The sequence below is a fragment of the Lagenorhynchus albirostris genome, chromosome 2 (assembly GCF_949774975.1).
Source record: "Lagenorhynchus albirostris chromosome 2, mLagAlb1.1, whole genome shotgun sequence".
NCBI lineage: Eukaryota > Metazoa > Chordata > Mammalia > Artiodactyla > Delphinidae > Lagenorhynchus > Lagenorhynchus albirostris.
The window spans coordinates 130718924-130743886 of NC_083096.1; the positions used below are offsets into that span (position 1 = coordinate 130718924).

The window sequence follows — 24963 nt, forward strand, 5'->3', positions numbered from 1 at the left end:
TCCTTTTTTGTGGCTGAATAATATTCCATTATGTATATATTAATTTTCTATATCAGTCATTCTTTGATAGACACTTAAGCTGTTTCTGTGTCTTGGCTATTGTACATAATGCTGCAGTTAAACATAGGGGATGCAGATATCTTTTTGAGTTAGTGTTTTCATTTCCTTCAGATACCTGAATCATATGGTAGTTCTATTTTAATATTTTGAGGAACCTTCATACTCTATTTCATAGTGGCTGCACCAGTTTACATTCCCACCAACAGTGCACAAGAGTTCTCTTTTCTCCATATCCTCGTCAACACTTGTTATTCTTTGTTTTTTTGATAATAGCTATTCTAACAGATGTGAGGTGATATCTCATTGTGATTTTGGTTTGCATTTCTCTGATGATTAGTGATGTTGAGTGCTTTTTAATGTACCTGTTGGCCATCTGTATGTCTTCTTTGGAAAAACATCTATTCAGATCCTCTGACCATTTTTTAATTGGATTGTTTGTGGAATTTTGTTCTGTTTTTGCTATTGAGTTATGAGTTCCTTATATATTTTGGATATTAACCCCTTATCAGATATATGATTTGAAAATATTTTCTCCCATTCAGTAGGTTGCCTTTTCATTCTGTTGATAGTTTCCTTTGCTGTGCAGAAGCATTTTAACTTGATGTAATACCCCATGTTTCTTTTTGTTTTGTTGCCTTTGCTTTTGGTGTCAAATTGAAAAAAATCACCAAGACTAAAATCAAGACATCAAGGAACTTACTGCCTGTGTTTTCTTCTAGGAGTTTTGTGGTTTCAGGTCTTATGTTTAAGTCTATAATCTATTTTGAGTTGACTTTTGTGTATGGCATAAGATAGTGGCCCAGTTTCATTTTTTTTTTTATAGACAGGATTGTAGGCAGTTTAATATAATTTGCTTCAATACAATTTAATACAATTTAAACAACAAATATTGTTGCATAAATGAATGATGTTAATATACAATATTTCCACTTAGTTGATGACAGTTTTTATAATTGTCTACAATAGCCTTAGATGTGAAATTATAAAAGTGAAATTATAAATATTTTAGGTGGTAAATGGCAGGATCCAGTTTCATTGTTTTGCATGTGGCTGTTCAGTTTTCCAAACACTATTTATTGAAGCCCATTTTATAAAGAAATCGAGGCATAGAGATTTAGGAACATGGATGAACCTTGGAAAAGTTATTATGTTAGGTGCAATAGGCCAGACACAAAAGGCCACATAATGTATGATTCCGTTTATATGAAATGTCCAGAATAGGCAAATAAATTAATGACTGTCAGGGGATGTAGAGGGGAGAATGGAGAGTGACTACTAATGGGCATGAACATGAAAATGTTCTAGAATTAGATAGTGGTAATGGTTGTACAACTTTATGAACATACTAAAAGTTGCTGAATTGTATACTTTAAAAATAAATTTAAAAAATTTAAATGCCTTGCAATATAATTGTAGGTAAGAGAATATTTTAAAACTACCTGTAAATTTGGTTCACAATTTATCATTGATTCTTCTGTAACAGAAATCAACATTTAGTCCGTAATTATTATGAACTTGGGTTTTTATTTCACTTGCTGGCCCAACTGAATTGATTTGATGTTACAGTATTAGACTTTCTTTATCATTTCGCCTAGGCAACTCCCAACACGTTGCAAAATCTCAGGTGGGGGAAGATACAAAAAAATACAAAGTTAAGTAGTTTTGCACAATTCAATAAAGCCTGTAACTACACATTTACTCTTATAAAACAGTTTCTTAAATGCAAACCAGTATATAATATTGACATGGATTAGGTGGGTACTTCTAGAGGGAAGTGGGGATGGTCAGGGGAGGCATCCTGGAAAAGGAAATGTTTAAGCATCTGTTCCTTCCACAAGCATTTATTGAATATCTGCTGTACCCTAGGCACTGTTGTTGGGTGCTGTGTATAGCCAGATAATAGCTACAGTCCCTGCCCTCATGGGGCTCAAAGACAGTGGAGAAGACACAATTCTACAGATGGTCACAGAGCAGGATTATAAGTGCTGCTGTAAAGGTAAGCACAGGTTGCTCTGGATGCCTCAGCTTGGCAGGTACATCAAGTCAGGGAAGCCTGGATGATGGATATGATTTCTGAGCTGTGAACTGAAGAATGAATGGGGGTGGCAAAAGCTTGGAGGACAAGGGTGTACTGGATTCCAGGAACTGCAAATAGTACATTGGAGTTTGGGGTACAAACTGATAAGCCATGGGAGGTTAGATCACAAGTAGCTATGAAGGCCATCTTAAGAGAGTAGAAAATAAAGGAGTTTAAGAGAAAGCATAAGATTTTCAGATTTGCAGTTTAGAAATAGGCTGCATTGTGGAGACTGGAATAGAGGCACATGAGAAGGAAAGCAGAAACTTTTCAGGACAGTGTTGCCCTAATTGGAGAGAGAAATCATGGGATGATGGAGAGAAGTGGATGGAGACAAAGGAGTTAGAATGATTGGGGCTTATTCACCAGTTGGATGTGTAAGCGATCTGTGACTCCCAGGCCCTCTCTTCACTCCTCCATCGTCTCTTCCATCTCAGTCTGACCCCAGTGTACCTTTCTCAGTCTGATTTCCTGCTTCTCTTCATGAATATGCTGAAGTCTGCTTACTGTCCACCAAATAGGCTTGCTGGTTTTCTTCCTGCTGCCTTTGATCTTCATCTGGAGATCTGGAATGGAGCGTGCTTCTTCTCTTTACCTTTCTAAATCTGACTTATGAAGCCTTTGGAATTGTTCTGTGCACCAGTGACCTCTTTCTCCTCTGAAGTCATAGCACTTCATACCTCTATCACTTATTAACAAATAATTACATTTTGCCTTGTCACATCTCTTAGTTGCTTTGGGTTGTTGGTAACTGTTGAACTGTTTTAAAATTACAGCAGGCAGAGCAGGATATATTGATAGGATGGCTTAAATAGTGGACTAGGAATCATCTCTCCTCAACGCCCCAATCCCAGCCCTAACTCCTTGTGTAACTTGGGCGAATTACTTTTCCCCCCTGAATGGAATAACACATAGTTGTGGTAGAATACTTGAAAAATCTTAAAGAATGTACAAAATGAAGTCATCACTATCCCCACAGACACCCAAGATAATCACTGTTATTAAATGGGTAATTTTTCCTGCAATGTCCTCTCCATCTTCCATCTTTTTTCTCTCTCTAGGATTATTTGTGTGTGTCTATGCAACATAGCTAGGCTCATCCTCTGCAAGCTGTTTTGTAACCTGCCTTTTTCATTAACATATCGTGGGGTTACTGAATCAGAATGTGAGGGTTTTGAAGTCCAAACTGATATATGAGGCCAAATTGTCCTCAAGAAAGGTTGCACCAAAAAACTGAGTAGTGATTATCTCTGGGAAGTAGGGAGAGGAACTTTAGCTTTTCAGTGATATGTTTCTATATTATTGAATGTATATTTTTATTATCATGAGTCTAAATAACTTTTATAGTTTGAAGATGACAGTAATTTATACTTCTAACTAATCCAGGATTGTATCTACGTTTATAAGCAGCTACACCACCTTTACTGATTAGATAGATAAAAAATAGCATCCTGTTATTTTAATTTGACTGTTAGTGAAATATGACCTTTTCACCATGATCATTTGTCATTTTTTCTTTATTTGTTTCCATTTCCTTTGCCTCCTGATGACTTGGATTTGAGTCCCAGTTAATAAATACATATGACCTTTTACAAGTCACTTAAGTATCTCTAGGCCTTAGTTTACTTATGATTAAAATAAGAGGAATGATACTTAAAATTATTGTGAGGATTAGTGGAGATCATATATTGAAAGTGCTTTTTGTAAGCTGTAAAAAGTATATAATTGTATTTATTGACTGTGTTTATTGATTTTGTATTGATTTTGATTAGTTAATGGTTATGTATAGTTACACCAACTTGGCTTTTTTGTATTCATTTGGAGAAAGGCTAAAAAGACAGAGGTTCCTTCATTAATATTTATTTTAGTACAGTGTGAGATCCATGAGATGTGGCATCTGAGGATCAGTTTTGTGCTGCATTTCTGCTACTTATTAGCTGTGTGTACACGTGTAATGCACTGGACAAACACAGTTCTTTTGGCCAAGACAGAAATGTTCAGGTACCACCTGGCTAGACACACATCAGAGAGCTGCATGGGTTGATAAAACGTTCATGTAAACTAATGGAGACTGTTTATTCTTTTACTTTTATTTTTTAAAGTTAATTTTTATTGGAGTATAGTTGATTTACAATGTTGTGTTTCTGCTGTACAGCAAAGTGAATCAATTATACATATACATATATCCACTCTTTTTTTAGATTCTTTTCCATATAGGTCATTACAGAGTATTGAGTAAAGTTCCCTGTGCTATACAGTAGGTTTTTATTAGTTATCTGTTTTATATATAGTAGTGTGTATATGTCAATCCCAGTCTCCCAATTTATCCCTCCTCCCCACTTTCCTCCTTGGTAACTATAAGTTTGTTTTCTACATCTGTGACTCTATTACTGTTTTGTAAATAAGTTCATTTGTACCATTTTTTTAGATTCTACATATAAGCTATATCATATATTTGTCTTTGTCTGACTTATTTCACTCAGTATGACAGTCTCTAGGTCCATCCTTGTCTCTGCAAATGACATTTTCGTTCTTTTTTTTATGGCCACAGAGACTGTTGAAATGAATGCTAGCACAAAGGAACTTGTTTGTGCAAATTCCACTAACCGGATTCCCCTCCCGCCCCCCAGTTCCACCCCTTACAGTTCTGTGAAATGAAAATTGGTCATAATCATGATTCTAAGGCCTGAGAAGGTCTGATATGCTCTTCTGAATCATCAAAGGCAGAGAAATTTCCATTGAACATGATTTTTGTGAATTCTGCCATATTTAGATCCCTGGAAATGTGCGTACCTTATATCTATCAATTATCCAGGACATTGACTCTGGATAAGAGGGAAACAAGGCTGTGTAAACAACTCTGCTGAGTAATAGGTGACCTCCTAAACTCCTATTTCTGACTCTGTGTTTCCTTTTATCCAAGGACAAGATGTTATAAAAATAATTCAGAGTGACTCCCAAGGGTAGCCCCATGAACAACTCTGTGAGGCTGCACTGCAGAGGATGATTAATCAACAGCAGCAGAATATTCGTTCCCGCAGTGCTGTTAGGAAATGTCCCAGCCAGGCTGGCTCTTCAGCCATGAGGACAAAAGCTTTGGGAAAGTTTTTTCTGACTCATTCACAGTGTAATTTGCAGAAGAAAACCTCTAGCTTCTTATTTTATTATTATTTTTTAAAAGTTGTTCTTTGTGGGAGTTATGTGTGTGTAGTAAGGTGGGGTTAGAGTATGGATCCCCCCATGAATATTCAAATTAGCTCTTACCAGTGGCAATATTTGGGGCTGTTTGCTCAGTTAACTTTTATTGTCCTGGGATGTTCACACTGAGGGAAAGGGGAGGTGGAGAATCTTAGTGTACAGTGCCTGTATATCCATCAAGGACTAGTTGACTCATTTAAAATATTTTAAAAGAGGATATTATTTTCTGCAGATGAATTTAAAGTGTCCCCATGCTTTTCCCTGTCATCTCCTTGTGTCTGAGTTCCCCCCATCTCTACATAGCACATATTCACATACTGGGGGACTTTTCTTGTTTCTGAGGAATTCATGTGAGTCTGGGGATTTGAGTTCTCCTCTGGGGTTGTCTCCTCAAAGGAAAGTCCATACTCCTGAGTTGGGCATTTATGGTCTGCTCTAAACTGGTCTCAGCTTTCTCCTTTTTCTCATTTCTTTCTATTCTACACAAACCTTCTGGTCAGTCTCCAAAGGGTTTTACACAGCCCCTTTCCTTCTTTTGTTATTTCTTCATGTTTCCATTATTTGGAATGTTCCCCTCAGTTGGCTGCTGTTCTCTTCCTATTTGTATCTTCCCCATTCCTAAAGGCCCAGTTCAAATCCCACCTGCCCCATAATGGTCATACTATTATATGCCTAATATGGGCCAGGTGTTCTACTAGACCTATATATATTTTTTCTCTCAGAGTGTAAAACAGTCCTGTAAAAGAATTACTGTTATCTTTATTTGCAAATGAAAAAATAATCACTGAAAGTTAAAAAGTAACCTGATCCCAGCGACTGAGTGCCAGGGCCAGTGTTCTAGCTCAGTTCTTCTTGACCAGAATGGTTAACTCCACCATGCTGGTTTTTCCTGAATTCTTCTGGATTGGGTTAATTACCTCAACCCCCCACTCACACCTTCTCTGAGCATACTCTTTGCCTTGGTTGGATGTGTCTTGTGTTTGGCAATCAATCATGTATCAATATTATTACTATTTCACATTCTTGGCTTGCTAACTCTTCTTTGATGATAACATTTTTTCTTGCATTCTTTTATTCCCACCAAAGTGTGCTTCACAGGCTTTTCATAATGAGTTTTTGTTTGGTTGGTTATTTTACTTAATGAAAATGTCCAGGAGCGCGGGAGTTATTCCTTCTAGTTGTTATTATGTTTATGTTTTTCTTTTTAGTCTAATTTGTCATTAACATCCTACCATAATATTTACCTCCACAGTGCTCTTAGAAAATTATCCTCCCTTTTTCTCTTTCTACATTTTTTTTCTCTTAAAAAGAGAGGCCAAAGAAGCTCCATGGCTGAAGTCTGTACCATTCCCCTCCTTCCCCCAAAAAATTAAACAGGAAAATTGAATGAATGAAGAGCAGGCATTGCCACTGAATATTTTGGTGCAACGAGATGGATGCCTGTTGTCTGTTAGACAGGGGCCCTTTGATAAAAGAATTATGGCTGTGGTCATGTTCTGGCCCTGCTTGGGGCCTCGCTTTAAGGATACAAAAAAGTGTCTCATTGAGGTTCTGCCTTCTTATGAGCAGAGTATAAAGTAAACATTTATCTTGAGAGAGAATAGCTGTATTTGCTCACCTTTGTCAGTTCATTGGTAGAAAAACATAATTTTAAGTTGCTGCAGAAGACTCGTAGCCAAATTCATCATAATATACCATCTATTTAAACCTTCAAAACTTGGGAAGCTTTCCCCTTCCTAGAAATATCCATTGATGACCATACGCTGAATTCTTCTCTCCATTTACAGTGGTTATTTCCATAAAATACATTGAAAAGTTTGCACAGATGTGAAGGAAACAGAAAGGGTTTTGAATTCTTTAGTTTCCTGCAAAGCATCACTAGGAGATGTGATTCTAAGGTTAGAAACTGGGGCTTATGGGAATAAATCATGGGTAATGGCAGAATTTAAAATCTGAATCTTCCATGCCTTGTGGGTATGTTTCTACATTTTCTTGATCTCTGGTAGCATTATATGGATTTAGGAAGTAAACAGCTGAAGAGCTTTCTGGGAGAAGAACCTGTATTGTGAAATGACTGTGAGTGTGGCAGTGTGGATCTCAGTGCAGCTGTTTGTTTTAAAACATCATAGGCTGCATGGTTTGGGAGAAGAGGGATGATCTTCTCATAGAGGAATTCCAGATGAAATGCAGTTCACTATTTTATATTCAGCTGACTATAAACAGTGATTATAAAGTAAATTCTGTTTTGGTAATCTTGTTCAGTCCTTTAAACTAGTGTTTCTCAAACGGTGGTTTATTATTCATTAGTGGACTATGAAATCGATTTTGTGGGTCTTATTTAGCATTTAAAATCTATTATTAAAGAGAAGAAAATAGTATAGAATAGAAAATATCAGAGTGAATTACATGTAGTGAGGCTATTTTTCTGTGAAATTCATTTTTTGTCATACACACATTGCTTACTGTAGATCATGGTAAAAAAGGTTTGAAAAGCGGTCAGCATGGGTTCCTAAGATGTCAAATAGTGGTGTGAAACCATTACTGGACTCTTGGCTGGTGCCAGAGACAAGTGGGGCAGGTGGAGAGGAGAGAGAGGAGGCTCCGTGCTGTGGAGGAGCAGTGTTGACCTGGTGATCAAGTCTGCTGTCCTGGTGAAGACCGAGTGGATTACTCACTGTGCAAATACAGTTCGCGAAGAGCTCTGCCTTAGTGCAGCACTGGAGACTGTTGGTAGGCTATTTCAGGTCTAAACATGAAAACTGATTACAGTTTCTTGGTTGAGGAGAGGTGCAGGAGACCATGTAGGGAAACACTTTCCTTGAGATTTCCTTTTATTTCTCTCCCCAACATCACTTTATATTTTGAGGCAATAGCTGAGCTCCTTTGGGGTATAGACTGGAGTGGACATTGCCATTTGATAGCAATTAACATGCATTGACATTGTCCAGCTTCTGAACCCCCTTCATTTCTGGAGTGATCATCCGTTGTTGCTGTGGAAGCTGAAGGAGGTACAGACACATGACTAGTGGTGAACCAAGTCCAGCCTGTTGGATTCCTCTGTCCCAAGACTTAGCTTCTGGAAGGAATGGTACAAATACATAGGGGTGGCTTGAGATCATTCATGGAAGCAGCAGAATCAGGAGTCCAGTTGTGGTGATGGCTGGTGACCAGTGGTGGCCGTGCTAGAACGATGTCCTTGTCAGACTGTTCCTGTGTTCTTATATCTTCCCCTTAATTTATTTTCATCCTAAGGTAAACAGAGCTGGTTTCTGTTGTTTGCATCCCAGAACCCTAAGTGGGTAAAGACTTAACAGGAAACACGTTAGATGGATTTCTGCCCCCAAAGAGCTTAGTACATAACAGAGAGGGAGTAGGTAAATATGCAGTAGACACACAAATAAATTAGTAAAAGTTAGCAAGGCATGGAGGGGATTCAGGGTTGCTTCCTGTATATTCCTTCAAATTATAGTTACCTTGAAGTTTCACCAGATGGCATATCTGCAAGAGGTTTTATGTCTTTGCATCACGACACTTTGGAAATACAAGTTAATGAGGAATTAGTTTTATTAGGGTGCAGCATAATATGATTTCAAACATTTGTAAGATAGGGTTTGTTTGCTTTGTTACTTTTTTTTTTAATCTAAACATTTTTAAAAGCCTTGAGTATACTCACAGAAAACTGATTAATGAACTGTGAGCTTTTTGAGTGTGAGCCAGTAAAAACATACTTTACAGGAAGAGATTTAGAGAAATCTTGAATCTTCACAACAGCCCTGTAGATACTTTATTAATCCCAGAGGAAACAGAAACGTTTAGAGGTTGAAAAACGTGGCTAAGGTCACACAGACATTAGAGCTGGGGTCTGAACCCAGGTTAGGGTGACTCTAGGCCCAGGCTTCTAACTGCTTCTGTTCTGTAAAGAACTGTAGAGGTCATCTAATACTTTCCTTGTTACACAGGATTTGTGTTCAGAGCTTTAGAGATTTTTTCAATACCAGGCAGTTTTCTTGTATTGCTTACAGACAGAAGCTGGTGCCCGCCCACAGGTGCGTGTTCTCTCTCTCTCTCTCTCTCTCTCTCTCTCTCTCTCTCTCTCTCTCTCTCTCTCTCTCTCTCTCTCTCTCTCCCCCCCACCCCCGCCCCGCCCCTACCCCCCTCTCCTCAGTCCGACCCTGCCTCACCTTTTCACTCTGTCTACTTCTTTCCTGCCTGATCCCTCTTGGTCTGCATAGTCCTTCCTGCAGCTCCACCCTCTTGATTTTCCTTCCTCCAGCCCTTTTCCAGGACAGCTGCACCCTTCCTTTCCTTTTAGACTGTCTCTATTCCTCAAGGCTGGGAACAGAGTCCACTCTACCTGGTCACTTCACAGCCCTCTCTTCTAACTCCTGTAGTTCTTAACGCTTGCCAACTATTAATAATAGACTGGAGGGTTTTGGTGGGCTTAGATTTTAAGCGTGGTTCTTCTTTAGATTCCCTCAAAGCCCGCGCCTTGCCCAAGGAAATGTGGCAAACTGAAAGGGCAGTGAAGCTGGAGGCTGAGAAGTGTGTCTGAGCCTGGCCTCGCCACTCACTAGCCACTTGACCATGGGAATGTCTGAGGCTGAGTCTTCTCATCTGTGAAAGGAGCTGTAAGACTCGAATGTGGTTATAGATGTGAAAGCTCTTTTTAAGCTATAAAGTACCATATAAATGCAAGGTTTTATTGTGATGGTCCAAGTGCTTAATAAGTATTTTAGTGATGAACGATTGGAAAGCACAGAAGGTGCAGACAAGCCATTTTCCCCACCTTTGGAGCATCCACTTCTGTCACCATATTTTGACCACTGTATTCTGTGCTCTTTAATAACATTATAGATGTATTAGCGGTAAAAGAAATAAAAGGGGGGATAGCAAAGCATATTGATACAGTGTGGCTTTTAGGAAAACACGTTTTGACTTAATTTAGTTTGATCAGAAGCAGTCTCTCAGGGAAAGCAGGCTCACTGGGAGCAGTGCAGAGAGCCCTGGATCATCGAGTTGGCATTGATTGTTTGATCATCCCTAGAAGTTTATTGTAAATGGAGCAGCACTTAAGGTTCTGGGGTATTCCTGGAATTGCTGCTGTAGTTAGAAGTGAGTTATTCTGTGTGGCCGGAGTAGCATATAGAAAAGCCATAATTCTGAGTTGCTGACGGGAAAAAAATAACAGATTTTGTTTTTATGTCATCTTTTTGGCTGGAATCCATTAGCTTTGCATAGCATCTTGTGATGCCTTCCTCAGAATAGTTATCTGGGCCTCAGTAAAGCAGGGGGCACTGGGAGCAACAGACACAGTCATTGACAAGGCTCCAGTGGGTGCGAAGCCCCGGGTGATGAGACTAAGAGGGAAGAAAGATGCTTTCCCTGGTGTGTGTGTGTGTGTGTGTGTGTGTGTGTGTGTGTGTGTGTGTGTGTGTGTGTGTGTGTGTGTGTGTGTGTGTGTGTGTGTGTGTGTGTGTGTGTGTGTGTGTGTGTGTGTGTGTGTGTGTGTGTGTGTGTGTGTGTGTGACCCCTACCCTTGTGGTGCCAGAGCAGTGTGATAGTTGTGGGCTGGAACGCAGGCAGGGCCCAGGGCGCTTTCATGATTTGTTGAACGACAGTTCTTTCAGCCTTTGGAGGGAGGGGCCTGCAATGAGACCCGTCTCCTAGGTGGATGCTAGACTACGGAAAGTGCTAAGAAGACAGTGGTGTTGGTGATGGGGGGCACTTTAAAGCAGTTTTTACACCCCTGTGGAAAAAGCCTGGTCCTTGGAGTCAGTCACGTGTTTGACATCTGGCACCCCCACTGACTGGCCTGAAACTTCTGCTTTTTATGAGAATTAAGTGCAAGCACCTAGCTCCGTGCATGAGATGTTACAGATGCTCGGTGTATGCTGGAGCTCCCTCTCCTTGACTGGAACTGTGTTCCATCAAGCTGTAATCAGTTTAACAGAAATTGCGACCAAAATAGGAATGCTTACTGCCTGCTACACTCTGTGTTAGGTACTTTATATGCATTAACTAATTTAACTCTTAACAGCTTTAGGAGATAGATGCTATTTTTTATCCCCCCACTTACAGCTGAGAACATTGAGGTTTAGAGAGGGTAAGTAACTTGCCTAAGATTACAATCGCTAGTCAGTGGGATAGGCAGGATTCAAACCCAGGTCCTTATGACTCCAGCTCAGGCTCTTAACTGCTCTGCTGTGTCATCTGAGACTTATGAAATGGGACTTTGATTTATGACCAGGCTTTTGCTCAGAATCCCTATTTATTCTTTGTTCTTCTAAGCAAGTTGGCCACCCACTTCAGTCCTCTGCCATAAAGCCTACATTATATTGCTTTAGCATTAACATCTTTCACATCTATAGCCTCATTTGAAAAAGGCATGTAGGAGCTTAAGGAAGACCTTTTGAGAGATTTTTTTTGATCCGTTGGGCAAGATGGTTCCTCTCAGGTTCACGGATGGGCTCAGATTTAAATGACTTTCTCAAGGTCCACTTGCTAGTTGTGTATAGAGGCAATAAAATCACACACTCTGGATTACGGTGATATTTCCATCGGGTGATGTTGCTTGCTTTGTTACCTTCATCTTTCATTTAACCATTTAGCTACTTACTGATCACCTAATACAGTAAAGCATGGAACAAAAGTGACAAGAGTCCCTGCCCTCTTGGAGCTTATATTGTTGCATCAGGTTTCCTCACCAACCTTAAGACTGGTGCCTGCTAAGATGGTTTTTAAGGTTTAAGATCTTCAGTCTTAACATTTCTTAAGGTATTAAGCAGCTGATTTCAGGACATCTTCTAAATTACATGTTTTTCTTTTCAATTTTTCTGGGTTCATACCTTAATTCATCAACATTTTATTTGCATTTTCTACTTCGGGAATCAAAAGCTTTGATTCCTTTAAGGCATCCATTAAGTAATTCACTGTAGGTGTGATGGTTTCTCTAGTAAAAATCAGATATCCAAAGTATTTTATTTTGAGTCTTGTCATTGATTTAAACATTTTTTAAAATTTCACTTTCATTTATTCCTTCTTTAATGATAGTCCTTTAAAAAATTTTTATTTTATATTGGAGTATAGTTGATTAACAATGTTGTGTTAGTTTCAGGTGTATAGCAAAGTGATTCAGTTATACATATACATTTGTCATTGATTTTAACCATCATCCAGTCTACTTTTATCATATACATCTGGCCATGGCCTTTGGCCCAAAGCACTCATATTCTGATCATCATATTTGTGAATATTAATATGATCTATCTTTATGTCTGTCATCTCCACTATTCAAAATTTAATTTTATGTTCTTCCTTTAATAGATACCTGTATTTCAGAAGATACCCTTGAAAATTTAGCAGGCTTTCCGTATCTTCAGACACTGATTTCTGGAATTTTGCATCTTAGAAAATAGTTGTGCTACCCCATTTATTGCAGTTAGTCCTGTTCAGACTCACAGAATCGCATTTTGTTTCTGTTACTTTTCCCTCATTCACAAAGTATTAGATATACATATCTCTTGCATAAGACTTTTATAAACTCAAAAACAATTGAGAATTTACAAAATTTCCCTGATTTTATTTTTTCATGTAAAGTAGCATCTACAAGATTGAGCCACTAAAGTAAAGGCTAAAGCCACTAAAGCCACTTTCTTCAAATGAGAGAAAGGCATTTTCTTTCAAATCCTTGAAAATTTATAAGGAGGTTAGGGTGGAAGAATTCACTGCTATCATCAAAAAGCTTTTGATTTCTCACTTTTATCCTTACTATTTTCTGAGCTTCTTTGTATTCATTTGAGTTGGGAATGGAACCCAGTGAATCATGTTATTTTTAAAGGGTACTGAGTGATTCCTACTGGTCAGTTTTTCTAGGATTAAAGATTTTCTTTTTGTACCTTGTAGCAAGAAACTTGAATTGATTTCTTGGAATTATCCAAAGTATTTATAAGCTGACCTTGCTCTTTTCCTACTTGTTCTAAAAGTAAGTAGTTAGAGCATGTTGTTTAGTTTATTCAGAAAGAAATGTTATTTGAGTGAAGCCATTGCACAAATGCTGTAGCACAAAAAACACTTGTCATCCTGAATGAGTCGTCATTTCACATAAAGTGGGTCACCAGTCTTAGGTTTAAATGTTCAGATTACCTTTTTGTTTGTTTGTTTTTAATTTATTTTATTTATTTATTTTTGGCTGTGTCAGGTCTTCATTGCTGCAGGCGGGCTTTCTCTAGTTGGCGGCGAGTGGGGGCTACTCTTCATTGCAGTGCGCGGGCTTCTCATCCCAGTGGCTGCTCTTGTTGCGGAGCTCGGGCTCTAGGCACGCAGGCTCAGCAGCTGTGGCTCGCGGGCTCTAGAGCACAGGCTCAGTAGTTGTGGTGCACGAGCTTCGTTGCTCCGCGGCATGTGGGATCTTCCTGGTCCAGGGCTCGAACCCGTGCCCCCTGCATTGGCAGGCGGATTCTTAACCACTGCGCCACCAGGGAAGCCCTAGCATGCCTTTTAAGTGCTATATGGGTGTGTTTAATTTTTTATCATTGGAATGTCAGTTTTCTGAGAACAGGGATTTTTGTTGTTGAGTCAGCCTATAAAAATATCAGAGTAAATGCATATTGTCAAGAAATTCTGTTGCTGATCTTGATTTCTCAGAGTTTAATCTCTAGGCTAAGGCATCACAAATTGATACCATTTTCTTGTCCTGTCCAGTAATACTGGAGGTCAGTTTGAAAATTATTAGGTATAATGTGATTTCAATACAGTGTTGCTTGTAGTAGAGAATGAATAATGGAAAAACCAAACTCTTCTTGATTATGGGTTTTGATAGAATCCTGGTGATTGTAGTCTGATCCTCAATCCCCATGACTCCTGTGTTCAAGTAACATGTGATCTGATGGTGCATATTAAAATGCTTTTGTGAGTTTAAAAAGATTTATGCAGGGGCTTCCCTGGTGGCGCAGTGGTTGAGAGTCCACCTGCCGATGCAGGGGACACAGGTTCGTGCCCCGGTCCGGGAAGGTCCCACATGCTGTGGAGCGGCTGGGCCCGTGAGCCATGGCTGCTGAGCCTGTGCGTTCGGAGCCTGTGCTCCGCCACGGGAGAGGCCACAGCAGTGAGAGGCCCGCATACCGCAAAAAAAAAAAAAAAATTTATGCAGTAGCTCTTCTTAAAGGGACTGGTGGAACTTCAGGTCTCTTCCTACTCTAAAAGGTTCTGAGTGTGCGTCCCTCTTCTGGTTTGGGGCACTAAAGCATGGAGGCCATCTGGTTGATTTGCATTCATCCTTGGCAGCATGCTGCCGGAAACATGGGGTAGCAAGGCCCCAGGCATGCTGTTAGCAAGTATGAATGTGGTAGTGCTGTTCTTTACCCACACCTAAAAAGGCGTATTGGAGGGATTTCCCCATTTATGCATCTGGAGAGACCGGACTGGCTTCTTCCCTCTACAGGGCCTTTGCACATGCTCATCCTTTACCCAAACTGCTTTCTCCCCACCTCCCATGATGGCCATTCCATCTCAGCTCAGTGTTACTTCCCTCTTGAGTCCCATGCTGAATCACATTCCTTATTATATGCTCTCTTTTTCCTTCATGGTATTTTAAGTTCTTTATGATTACTTCTTTCTCTGCATCTTTGTTTGATTCTTTTAGTCCTGTGGACTGTAAGCTCCACATGAGCAGTGACCATCTTGCTCTTGTTCTTCGTTGCGGCCTCCTGGTATAGTTCAGCTTTTGGCACGAAGAACTGCTCAAAAATAATTGTCGAATGGGTCTCCTAAATGTGGGATTTGAACACCTGCTTCTGAGCTGAAGCAGGGTATTAGATGTAGCTAATTTCAGATTGCTGTTTTGCTGCAAGGCAGGGTATCTATTTATGTAATTAAAACAATTGGTTATATTACATTTTTAAAGTTGAAAGTATAATGATTTGTTCTTTGAATCTTCTAAAAAACTGTCGTGACAAAATAGCCAAGTCAAAGTCTTCACATCAAAATTCATACTTATATCCCCTGCCTGGCCTCCTATCATTAGTTTTGCCTTATCCACTGCAGAAAACCTTCCCAAACCAGCCCTCTCCAGTGTCAGTCATTGGAGTTAGCAAGGGGCATAAAGATGACATCATGCCACACACACTCTACTGATATTAGATTGCTTTTGTGTTTTGTGCCATCTCCCACTTCGAATCTAAGGTCCTGTGGGAATGCTGGCCTTGCAGCCTCAGAGGTAACTCATCCCCCTTTCCCCAGGCACCCCTCCACTCCTGCCTTGTCATGCATGGGACTGTGCTCCTTCTAAAGCTGGATTCTGATAAAATGTGTGGAATGACCAACAGAAAACTGAGACAATAATCTGTATTAATTTGGCAGCCATTTTCAAATCACTAAGAGTGGGTGCTCCTTATTTGCAAAACATAGTTTGATTTTACTCTTAAAAAGAGTTTGTGAGAAGCACCAAGGAAAGCTGTTAAAACAATGCAGAGGGCTTCCCTGGTGGTGCAGTGGTTGAGAGTCTGCCTGCCGATGCAGGTGACGCGGGTTCGTGCCCCGGTCTGGGAAGATCCCACATGCCGCGGAGCGGCTGGGCCTGTGAGCCATGGCTGCTGAGCCTGCGCGTCCAGAGCCTGTGCTCCGCAACGGGAGAGGCCACAACAGTGAGAGGCCCGCGTAATGCAAAAAAAAAACAAAAAACAAAAAACAATGCAGAGCTGTGTAGGTGGTGGTGGCGGTGGTGTTGGTGTTGGTGGTAAGAATGGGACCAGGAACTTTAATTTTACAGAACCAAACTGCTATTCCTGTTTAGTATGAATAAGCCTTTGAGGTGAGGTTGGGAAGTTGGGAGGACCTTTATTTGCTGCCTAAGTTTTCAGATAAGAATGACTCAAAAAATATTTGGTGAACTGAAAGCATCATTGGTCAGATTTGTTCCCAGGCCCTCCTCCTTTCACCATACCATCTGCTGTTTCACCATTAAAATGAAGCCAGGGGTAGACTGGATTGGGAAGAGGGTAATTCTAAAGGAAGTAGATATGGGAAATAAAAGTGCACATCTTTGGGCCCCTAAACTATTGTTCACAGCCTCAAGAGAGAGAGAGGTTGTTGATGGAAAAGGCACATAGTCCTCATTCACACTGGACAGGGCACTCTACACCAAGAAGCAAAAGTCCCTGGCTTCCTTTCTTGAAGCAGTGAAAATAACATCTTCTTCTTTGATGTTTACACCCTAAGATGTCTCTCTGTCCTCTCAGTGTCCTCATCAGTGTTCCCCCCACCCCCACCTTCTTCCTCCCAAATGCTTTTTCCTGCCTGTTTATGGTTTGGGCTGCTTCCTTAATGAAAGTGTCCTCTTATTTTCTGATACAGTTACCTCTGCAGCTGATTTATTTATTTATCTTTGTCTTTAGCTCAGCTCTGAATGGGTTTTGGAAAGTAGAGAAGAAAATCCAGTCTACTTTTTGGGGGGCATTGGACAGCTGGATAAATGCAGGTATGTACATTTGCATATTTAAAAGAAAGACAAAAAGGAAAATAGCTTCTATAAAGAATAATGAAACTGATCTTAAACTTATAGGGCTATCTGTGCTATATCCATTTATTTTTCAATATCGTTATTTTAATTTTTGTTCGTTCCAAATGTTGCATGTGCTACTTTGGAGATTTTTTTTTTAACTACTAAAATATGGGAAGTACAGTCTAAGTTCCCTTGTAACCTCTCCTAGATATTCACCGCTGTTAACAATTTATTGTCTGTTTTTCCAGATTGTACAAATGCATAACCAGAAGGATCATAATATACATGTTTTGCTGTTTTCATTTTGCAGTGCGTCATATACATCTTTCAATGTTGGGTCAAATAGTTTTTTTTTTTGTTTTTTTTTTTTGCGGTACGCGGGCCTCTCACTGTTGTGGCCTCTCCCGTTGCGGAGCACAGGCTCCGGACGTGCAGGCTCAGCGGTCATAGCTCATGGGCCTAGCCGCTCCGCAGCATGTGGGATCTTCCTGGACCGGGGCATGAACCCGTGTCCCCTGCATCAGCAGGCGGACTCTCAACCACTGCACCACCAGGGGAGCCCAAGTGTCAAATAGTTTTATGTCACCTTAACAGCTGCATAGTATTCCTTTATGTTGGTATTCTTTTTTTTTTTTTTATAAATTTATTTTATTTATTTTTGGATGCATTGGGTCTTCATTGCTGCACACGGGCTTTCTCTAGTTGTGGTGAGCGGGGGCTACTCTTTGTTGCGGTGCAAGGGCTTCTCATTGCAGGGGTTTCTTTTGTTGCAGAGCATGGGCTTTAGGCGCAGAGGCTTCAGTAGTTGTGGCTCATGGGTTCAGTAGTTGTGGCGCACGGGCCTTAGCTGCTCCACGGCATGTGGGATCTTCCCAGACCAGGGCTCGAACCCGTGTCCCCTGCATTGGCAGGTGGATTCTCAACCACTGCGCCACCAGGGAAGCCCTTATGTTGATATTCTTAATTTTGTTTACTGAGTGCTCTCCTGTTGGACATTGTATTTTTGTTTTCTATTTCAAGTGGTGCCACATCTTGTACATAAATAATTATGTATATTTGCCTGATTATTTCTGTAGGGTGAAAGTGTATAATACCATCTTTAAATTCTTCCCCCGCCATGTCTCTTTAGACTCTTAAGGACAAAGGTTTTTTCTTAAGTTATAAAGCAGACTAGCTACTTTGTCTTCCATCTCTATTTTTCATTTTTGGGGTAGAGTTGGAGGCTCAGTGTTGGGTTTTAAAACTTTCTTGCTTGATAGTTGATCTGAACCTTAAGGTAAGTTATGAGCTAATCTTTCAGCCTGGTCTCTGGAAAATTTTGATCTTCAGATTTATTTTGGAGATTAAACAAGTAAAACCAAGTGCCTCTTAGTTTGTAGTATCGAGGCATATCTGGTTCGTGTCCTTCCTGCAAGTATCTCACCTGACCAGGGCAGCTAACGGACCAAGCACATGAATTTGTTGAAGAGAATTTGCTTAAGAGAACTGTGACTGTGGCCCTCCCTCCGTGACTTGCTTTGGGTCATTCTGCAAGCTCTGTGCTAGGCACTGGTGATACAAATATGAATGACACAGTCCCTGTCCTTAAGGAACTCAGCACGTGGGAGTGAGAGAGGGACAGACAGGTGAATAAGAGGGTCGTAATTCAGTGTGGTCAGTGCAGTGTGGTGAGTTTGAGAGAGGACATCTAACTCAGGAGGTGGGATGGAGGTTCAGAGGTGGCTTCCTGGAGGAGGTAATGTCCGAGCTGAGTTCTAAAGGCAATTGAAGTTTGCCATGAAAGGGATGAGGTGGGAAGGCACTCCTGGTAGAGGAATCAGCATGAGCAAAGGCAGGAAAATGAGATAAACGGCTTGGGGGTGGGGGTGGGGGGGTAACAAGAAGATGGCAGCTTTGTGAGTTTCAAGCCTGCAGTAAGAGGCCGAGAGTGATATAACATGAGATGAGGCCAGTGCGGCTATCTGGCCAGGTGATGGAGGGCCTCTGTTAGGAGCTTAGGATTGGTCTCTAGATTAATGGGGAGCCTTTAGAGGATCTGAGATGTGCTAGGGGGACATTTCTTTGGGGGCTAAGTGAAGGTTGGCTTGGTAGGCAGGAGGAAAGTAGGAACCTGTGGTCAGGGAAATTGGTTTGAGGCCATTGGTGCTGGGGTGAGGGGGAGAAAGAACATGCAGGACTTTCCCTAGTTCCCCTCTCTTTTCTCACCATGCCCAAAGCTCAGTTGCTGAGGTTGGCTCGTTGATCCTAGTTGCTCTCCCCATTGAGGGCGCTCAGGTGAGTAACTTATTTTCAGGCTTGTCACCAGTGGGTTCTGACCTTTTCAAAACAAGGCTTCTCGCTCACTTTCTGGTGCCACAAAGTGCTGCCCATCGTCCTGCCTCTCCGTGGGGTGAAGGGACCTGGCTCCACTCATTAATTCTCATGACCCATTCATGTGGCTTATGAACATGAATCGGTAGTCCTTTTGTGTGTACTATCTCAGAGCCAGCCTGGGCTAGGCTCTAGGGGCATGAAAATAGGTAAGGATGGTTAATGCCCTCCCCGAGCTTGCCGTTTACTGGGAGGTAGACATAAAAGTAAAAGACAGTGTAATTTGTGCCAGTAGGTCTATTCAAAAGTTAAATGATTCTGGTAGAGGTAACAGGAATATTAGTAATGTTAACATCAGTGGTTCCAGAATGAGGCACATTTTTCAACTACAACTTGTGTGCAAATACAGAAAATAAATTCAGGTCATGTCTAAAATTACTCTGATTTTTGACAGTATGGTCTTAACCATAATTCATGAGCGTGCATAATTGATTACTTCCCATGATTGTACCTGCTGTGAGCTCTGGTACATTTGATTTTCAGGGAGGAAAGGGGTAGGGGGAGGTACTTATCCAATACCATATCTTTCGGCTTGCTTACCTTCAAAGCACTCTTTCACCACTTAGTGCTTTTAGCACATAGAATGACCGCATAGTCTCATTTTCCTTCCACTACAGTATTTAAATATAAAAGAGGACTGCAATGCCATGGCTTTCTGTGCTAAAATGAGGAGCTCCAAGAAGACTGACGTGAATCTGGAGGCCCCTGAGCCAGGGGTGGAAGTGCTCTTCTATCTGTCGGATAGGGAGCCCCTCCGGTTGGGCGGCGGAGAGTACACAGCGGAGGAGCTGTGCATCAGGGCGGCGCAGGAATGCTGTGAGTACCGGCAGCTGCCCAGGGCCCAGCAGGTCCCGGTGTCTCTGCCCCCGCACCTCCACTGAGTGGAGAGAGGTGTGGGCTCTGGGAGTCATTCGTTCTGCCCTGCCTCTGCCACTGACTTGCATTTGACCTTAGGCCAGTGAATTTAATTCTGAGAGTTTCACTTTTCACTTTCTTTGCTGCAAAGTAGCTTATTCCTGCTCTGTTACTAATGAGCTACAGGGATACCAGGGAACGATGCTCAGTTTTCTGATTTCCCCTATATCTATGAAATTGGAATAATATCAGCACTAAATGAGTGAAGCGCCTGCACAAAGTTACAAGCTCAGAAGTGCCATCTCTCAATATATTAATTGTTTAAAACTTCTGAAAAGTGTGGTCTGTCCTTATGCTACCATGACCTGCCTCCTTATTGCCTGGCACCCCCCTCCCTGCCCCCTGCCCCTGCCCCTGCAACGTGACGCTAAGTTGAAGGGAGAAGTTAAATGTCACTTTGTGGCTTGGTCAGATTGCCAAGTTGTGAAAAGGAAGGACAGTGAGGCTGTGAACAAGACGTTTCTTCTTTTTTCTTTCTTTCTTTTTTTTTTCTTTTTTTTAAAGTGAGGCTTGTCTTACTAAAGTTAGCCTATTGCCCTTAGAAGGTAGGAAACCAAACTGACTAACAAAATAAAGCCCTTCATTATCCTTTAAACTTGGAGTCATTGGCAATTTTTGCCTACCTGCTTTTAAATGACAGGTAAATTTAATTCATAGAAACTGAAGATCTAATCCACGTAGATCGTGGTGGTGGTTATACAACTCTGTAAATATACTAAAATTCATTGAACTATACACTTAAAATGGGTGGACTTTATGGTATGTAAATTACATTTCAGTAAAGCTGTTTTTAAAAAATCAACTCATTTCATGATGATAGATTAACTAGCCATGATGGCAGATAGTCTGATCCATGCTTTACTTATATCATCTTTAGTCCTCAGAACAACTCTGCGGGGATAGCATGGTTGTTTCAAGAATCAGCTACCTTGTTTGTAATACAGCTTGTCTAGAAAACCCATTTTCTTCCTGATATGTCTTTCTGCTTAAAATGCTTTAAATACAAGAGTTCCAATAAAAGGGGAGAGGTTGGTGCTATAGGGAAGAATGTAGTAGATCCTTACTGACAAAACATAACACTAGATAAAATTGGCTGAGTTACAGATTATTATGGGGAAAATGCATTAATATTTTAGAGTTACTTTGACTAGATAGCAGAGTAGGTAAGGAACCAGCTTTGGACAGCAGCTTTAAAAGTATTTGTAATTAGCAAAACAACTAGATGTAAATTGGTGTTTCTAAGGCATTTTTTCCCCTTTACCTTGAGATTTGGTTTATAGTGTTTATTCTCTTAGCCAAGCTTCTTGCCATCAGCATAGCAAGTATAAACCTTAGTTTGTTAGCAAGGATCATTTGTACAGAATTGTTGGGCTGCAGTTAGTGAGAGATAGAGGAATTGCTGCTAAAGGAGATGAGGGGGAGAGCCTGTGAATCTGAAGACAGACACAGCCCCTGTATCCTGTTACTCTGGGCTCAGGGTCAATTTGGGGCATCAGTTTTTAAGCCCAGTCTGTAGAGAATGAGTATTATCTTTTGTAACCAACTCAGGGGATTGTTGCAAAAATTAATAAATTTTAAAAATAGATGAATACAGAATACCACAGATTCTTGTAGCTATTATTATTATAGTACATGATGTTTTGGGGTCTGTATACTTCCTCATTTTTCACCAATATATGGTAAATTTTTGTTCTTTTAGCTCTCATTATTTGCCCCCTCAGTACCTCTATCTAGGTTTGAATGCTAGCCCTGGATTTTACTAGTTGAGTAACCCTGAATCAGACTAAATCTCAGTTTCTTTATCTGTAACATGGCAAAAATAATACTTAACCACATTAAGTGTTAGGAGAATTAAAAGGTAATAGATGTGTGTTAGCCTGATGCCTGATACGAAGCCCTCAGTAAATGTTAGTATTGTTATTATTTTTCAGTACTTTTATATAAACGGTATCTTTCATCTTCCTATTTTTAAGTAGTAATATTGTTTGAATCAGACTTGTGGTAGAATTATAGACCTATCCATGATTATAGATAAATTATTCTTCAAATATGTATGTTTCACATTCAAATATGGATATGTATAAAGAAAAGCTAGATTTCTAGGCCAGTCCACAGAAGCCAGTTTATGAATGAAAACCTACTGTTTACCTGAAACATAGTCCTGATAATACTGGATCCAAAAGCCATTTGCCATTTTCCCCAAGGGAAAATGCTCTTTGAAATTTAGCTCCATCTTCTCTGTTACATGGAGGAGTGTAACTCTGAAGGGGTAACTCCCAAATATCTTGAGAAGCAGGAGTTGAGGAATTCAGCAGAGGCATGAAGATGACAAGAAAGCTGTAACTTCTTAACTTAGTGTGTGCATTGGAGAGAGTCCCTGCCTAGGTGAGCAGGGCCAGCCAGGGTCCCAGTCAGTGTCAGTCTCACTTCAGATGTCTGAGTTGGGAAACAAGTGCCAGCTACCTCATGTTCTCCCATGATTTTTTGCTTTTTAAGTTCATTGTATCTTAGTTTGAGGCCTGACCACACATGAAAATATCAGCAATGATTGATTACTTGCAATCGTTCTCCTATCTCCCCTGACACTTTTAGATTACAGGTCTGTGTAATTTTAATCATGGGCTCAGAAGTGAGTGGAAAGGTACTTTCCTGGCTTCATCATCTCCCTTATCTTTTTGAACATTCTTGTGTCAAAGGAGGCAGTTAGGTAGGGAGGCAAGGGAGCACTGTTGGACCACCTTTTTTAAGCATATATGTTCTTGCTAGTTGGCTACCAATAAAAAATATTTTTGGTAACCATACAGAGTACTTAAGTGTATTGTTATTAATGGAAATAGATTTTGATCACTGATAGAAATCACTTTGGTTATTTATTCTAACACACATTTCATGTGCTACTGCCAGGAACTTGTTCACATGTTTAATGTGTAATCACAGTGTGTTAGAACCGTTTAAACATTTTCTGTAGGAGACAGATTAGGGATTTCTCAAACTCTAAGAATGTTTCTCACTGTGATTAACAAGGTGCACATCAGGTGGTATCTGGAAACCTCTCAGATGGCCTTTTTTTCTTTGAAGCAGGATTTGGTAAGACTCTGTCATAGACATTGTAATGAGAAATATTATTAGACTTTTATTTTTAAATGGTTTTAACCTGGTTTGCCAGGAGCTATAGTATATATTCCTGGGGAGCCATAATTTTTTATTATTTTGTTTAAAACTGCCTGATTGAACATGGTTGGAAATTGTATTTGGCCCTAAGAGGATGCGAATATGATGTAGATTCTTTTTGGATAAGAGAATTTCTGGTCTTTGCATATGTTGTGCTTTGGAAACAGATGGCCAGATTTATCTGTCTTTAATTTTCTGATGTGTCCTTTACTTTTCCCCAGGTATATCTCCTCTGTGTCACAACCTCTTTGCCCTGTATGATGAGAACACCAAGCTCTGGTATGCTCCGAATCGCACCATCACCGTCGACGACAAGATGTCACTCCGGCTCCACTACCGGATGAGGTATGGGTGCCTGCTGGGCTCCCTCATGCAGGGACGGGCAACGGTTAGCCTGGAGCCCTGATTCACTTACCAAGAAGTATTGTAGTCATTTTTATAACTTGTAAGGTTTGTATTTGCTTGGTATGAGAAAGGGCTTCTTCAGTATTTGGAAAACAATTCAAGGTGAGTTTGACCACCTTCCTCTGCCACATTTTAGAAAAGAAATCATTATGATGCAGAGGGTATTTTGAATAGAATTAGTATCCTACAGCAGAGTTTTTTATTCAGTGAATCATGGATATGAGTTTAATTTAGTGAGTTATGACCAGGATTTTTTTTAGAAGAGAGAAATAGATGAGGACAGATAATATCGGCATATGTACATATCCTAAGAATATTGTTTTTTAGAACTTCAGTTTGAGATATGTAATCTGTCTGTATGTACTAGGTCATGATAAAATAAATATGTTTCTTACTAAAAGTAGCAGCTAGAAAGCTTGAGAAACATTGCCTGAAGTGGAAACCTAGAAATCCTAGCTTGGTCTTGTTCTAAAGAGGTGAATGTTTTGATCCACTCCCTGAGGATTTTTATCTAGTGGGGCTGTAATTTTTCTTCTGGTGGGTACTCACTTGCCTTTTCTCCCATATTGTAGACTTTGTTAAATGTCACGTAGTCTCCCAAGGTGGCACAGGCAGTCAGGACTACCACTGTAGTCTCTTGAGTTTATAAGTGTGTTTGTTCTGTACCTAGAATTGAAAGTATGTTTGTTAGATACTAGCTAAGCATACTTTCACACATACATTTAGCAGAGGAGCTTATGAATTCACCCTATTATAAATAGGGTGAATCGTATCTGAAAAGAATCTTAACGTACATAGATGTGATTAAGTCAGTGGATTAGCTCAAATGCTAATGGTACGCCGGGTCATGCTGGAAAAGCCCTGGAGATCTCAGAGGCCCTCAGTATTTTAGCTGCTATTTACTCTGGGGAGTCAGTAGAGTTGTTACCATTCCACAGTGGCCTGGGTGTTTTTCTCAGCGGAAGCTGAACCAGATCTACGTTCTTTGATAATCATCCTGGGGCTGACTTTCCTCTTCTCTCTGTACTCACCCACAGTCTCACCTTAAGAGGAGAGCTGTGTGTCACGTGAGATTTCACGCCCCAGATTTAGGGAAACGTTCACCCCACCCAGCTGAGCCTTGCGACTATATTTGGATTTGTTTTTCAGAGTGTAATCTAGCTTTCTGTGGCCTGGGGGTTGGCTATGTGACCCAGCATTGAAACATGTATTTGCAGCTCGAAGTCTAGGAAGTGGGGCATCTCATTGAGTTCTAGTTCTTTCCCTCTAG

At 40.5% G+C, this 24963-nt stretch overlaps 1 protein-coding gene across 5 annotated transcripts in view; it reads left to right on the plus strand.

Annotated features, from left to right (window-relative positions):
* Positions 1 to 24963, plus strand: part of JAK1 (Janus kinase 1) — a 232381-nt gene that overhangs the window by 162317 nt on the left and 45101 nt on the right. For 3 of the 5 annotated variants that reach the window (XM_060139847.1, XM_060139846.1, XM_060139845.1), the window contains 3 exons: positions 16726 to 16808; positions 19820 to 20018; positions 23510 to 23633. In XM_060139847.1, the coding sequence (XP_059995830.1) occupies positions 16803 to 16808; positions 19820 to 20018; positions 23510 to 23633 (329 nt within the window). In that variant the 5' untranslated portion in view covers positions 16726 to 16802. The remainder of the gene's footprint in view (positions 1 to 16725; positions 16809 to 19819; positions 20019 to 23509; positions 23634 to 24963) is intronic. The other 2 variants (XM_060139848.1, XM_060139850.1) reach the window with 2 other exon arrangements.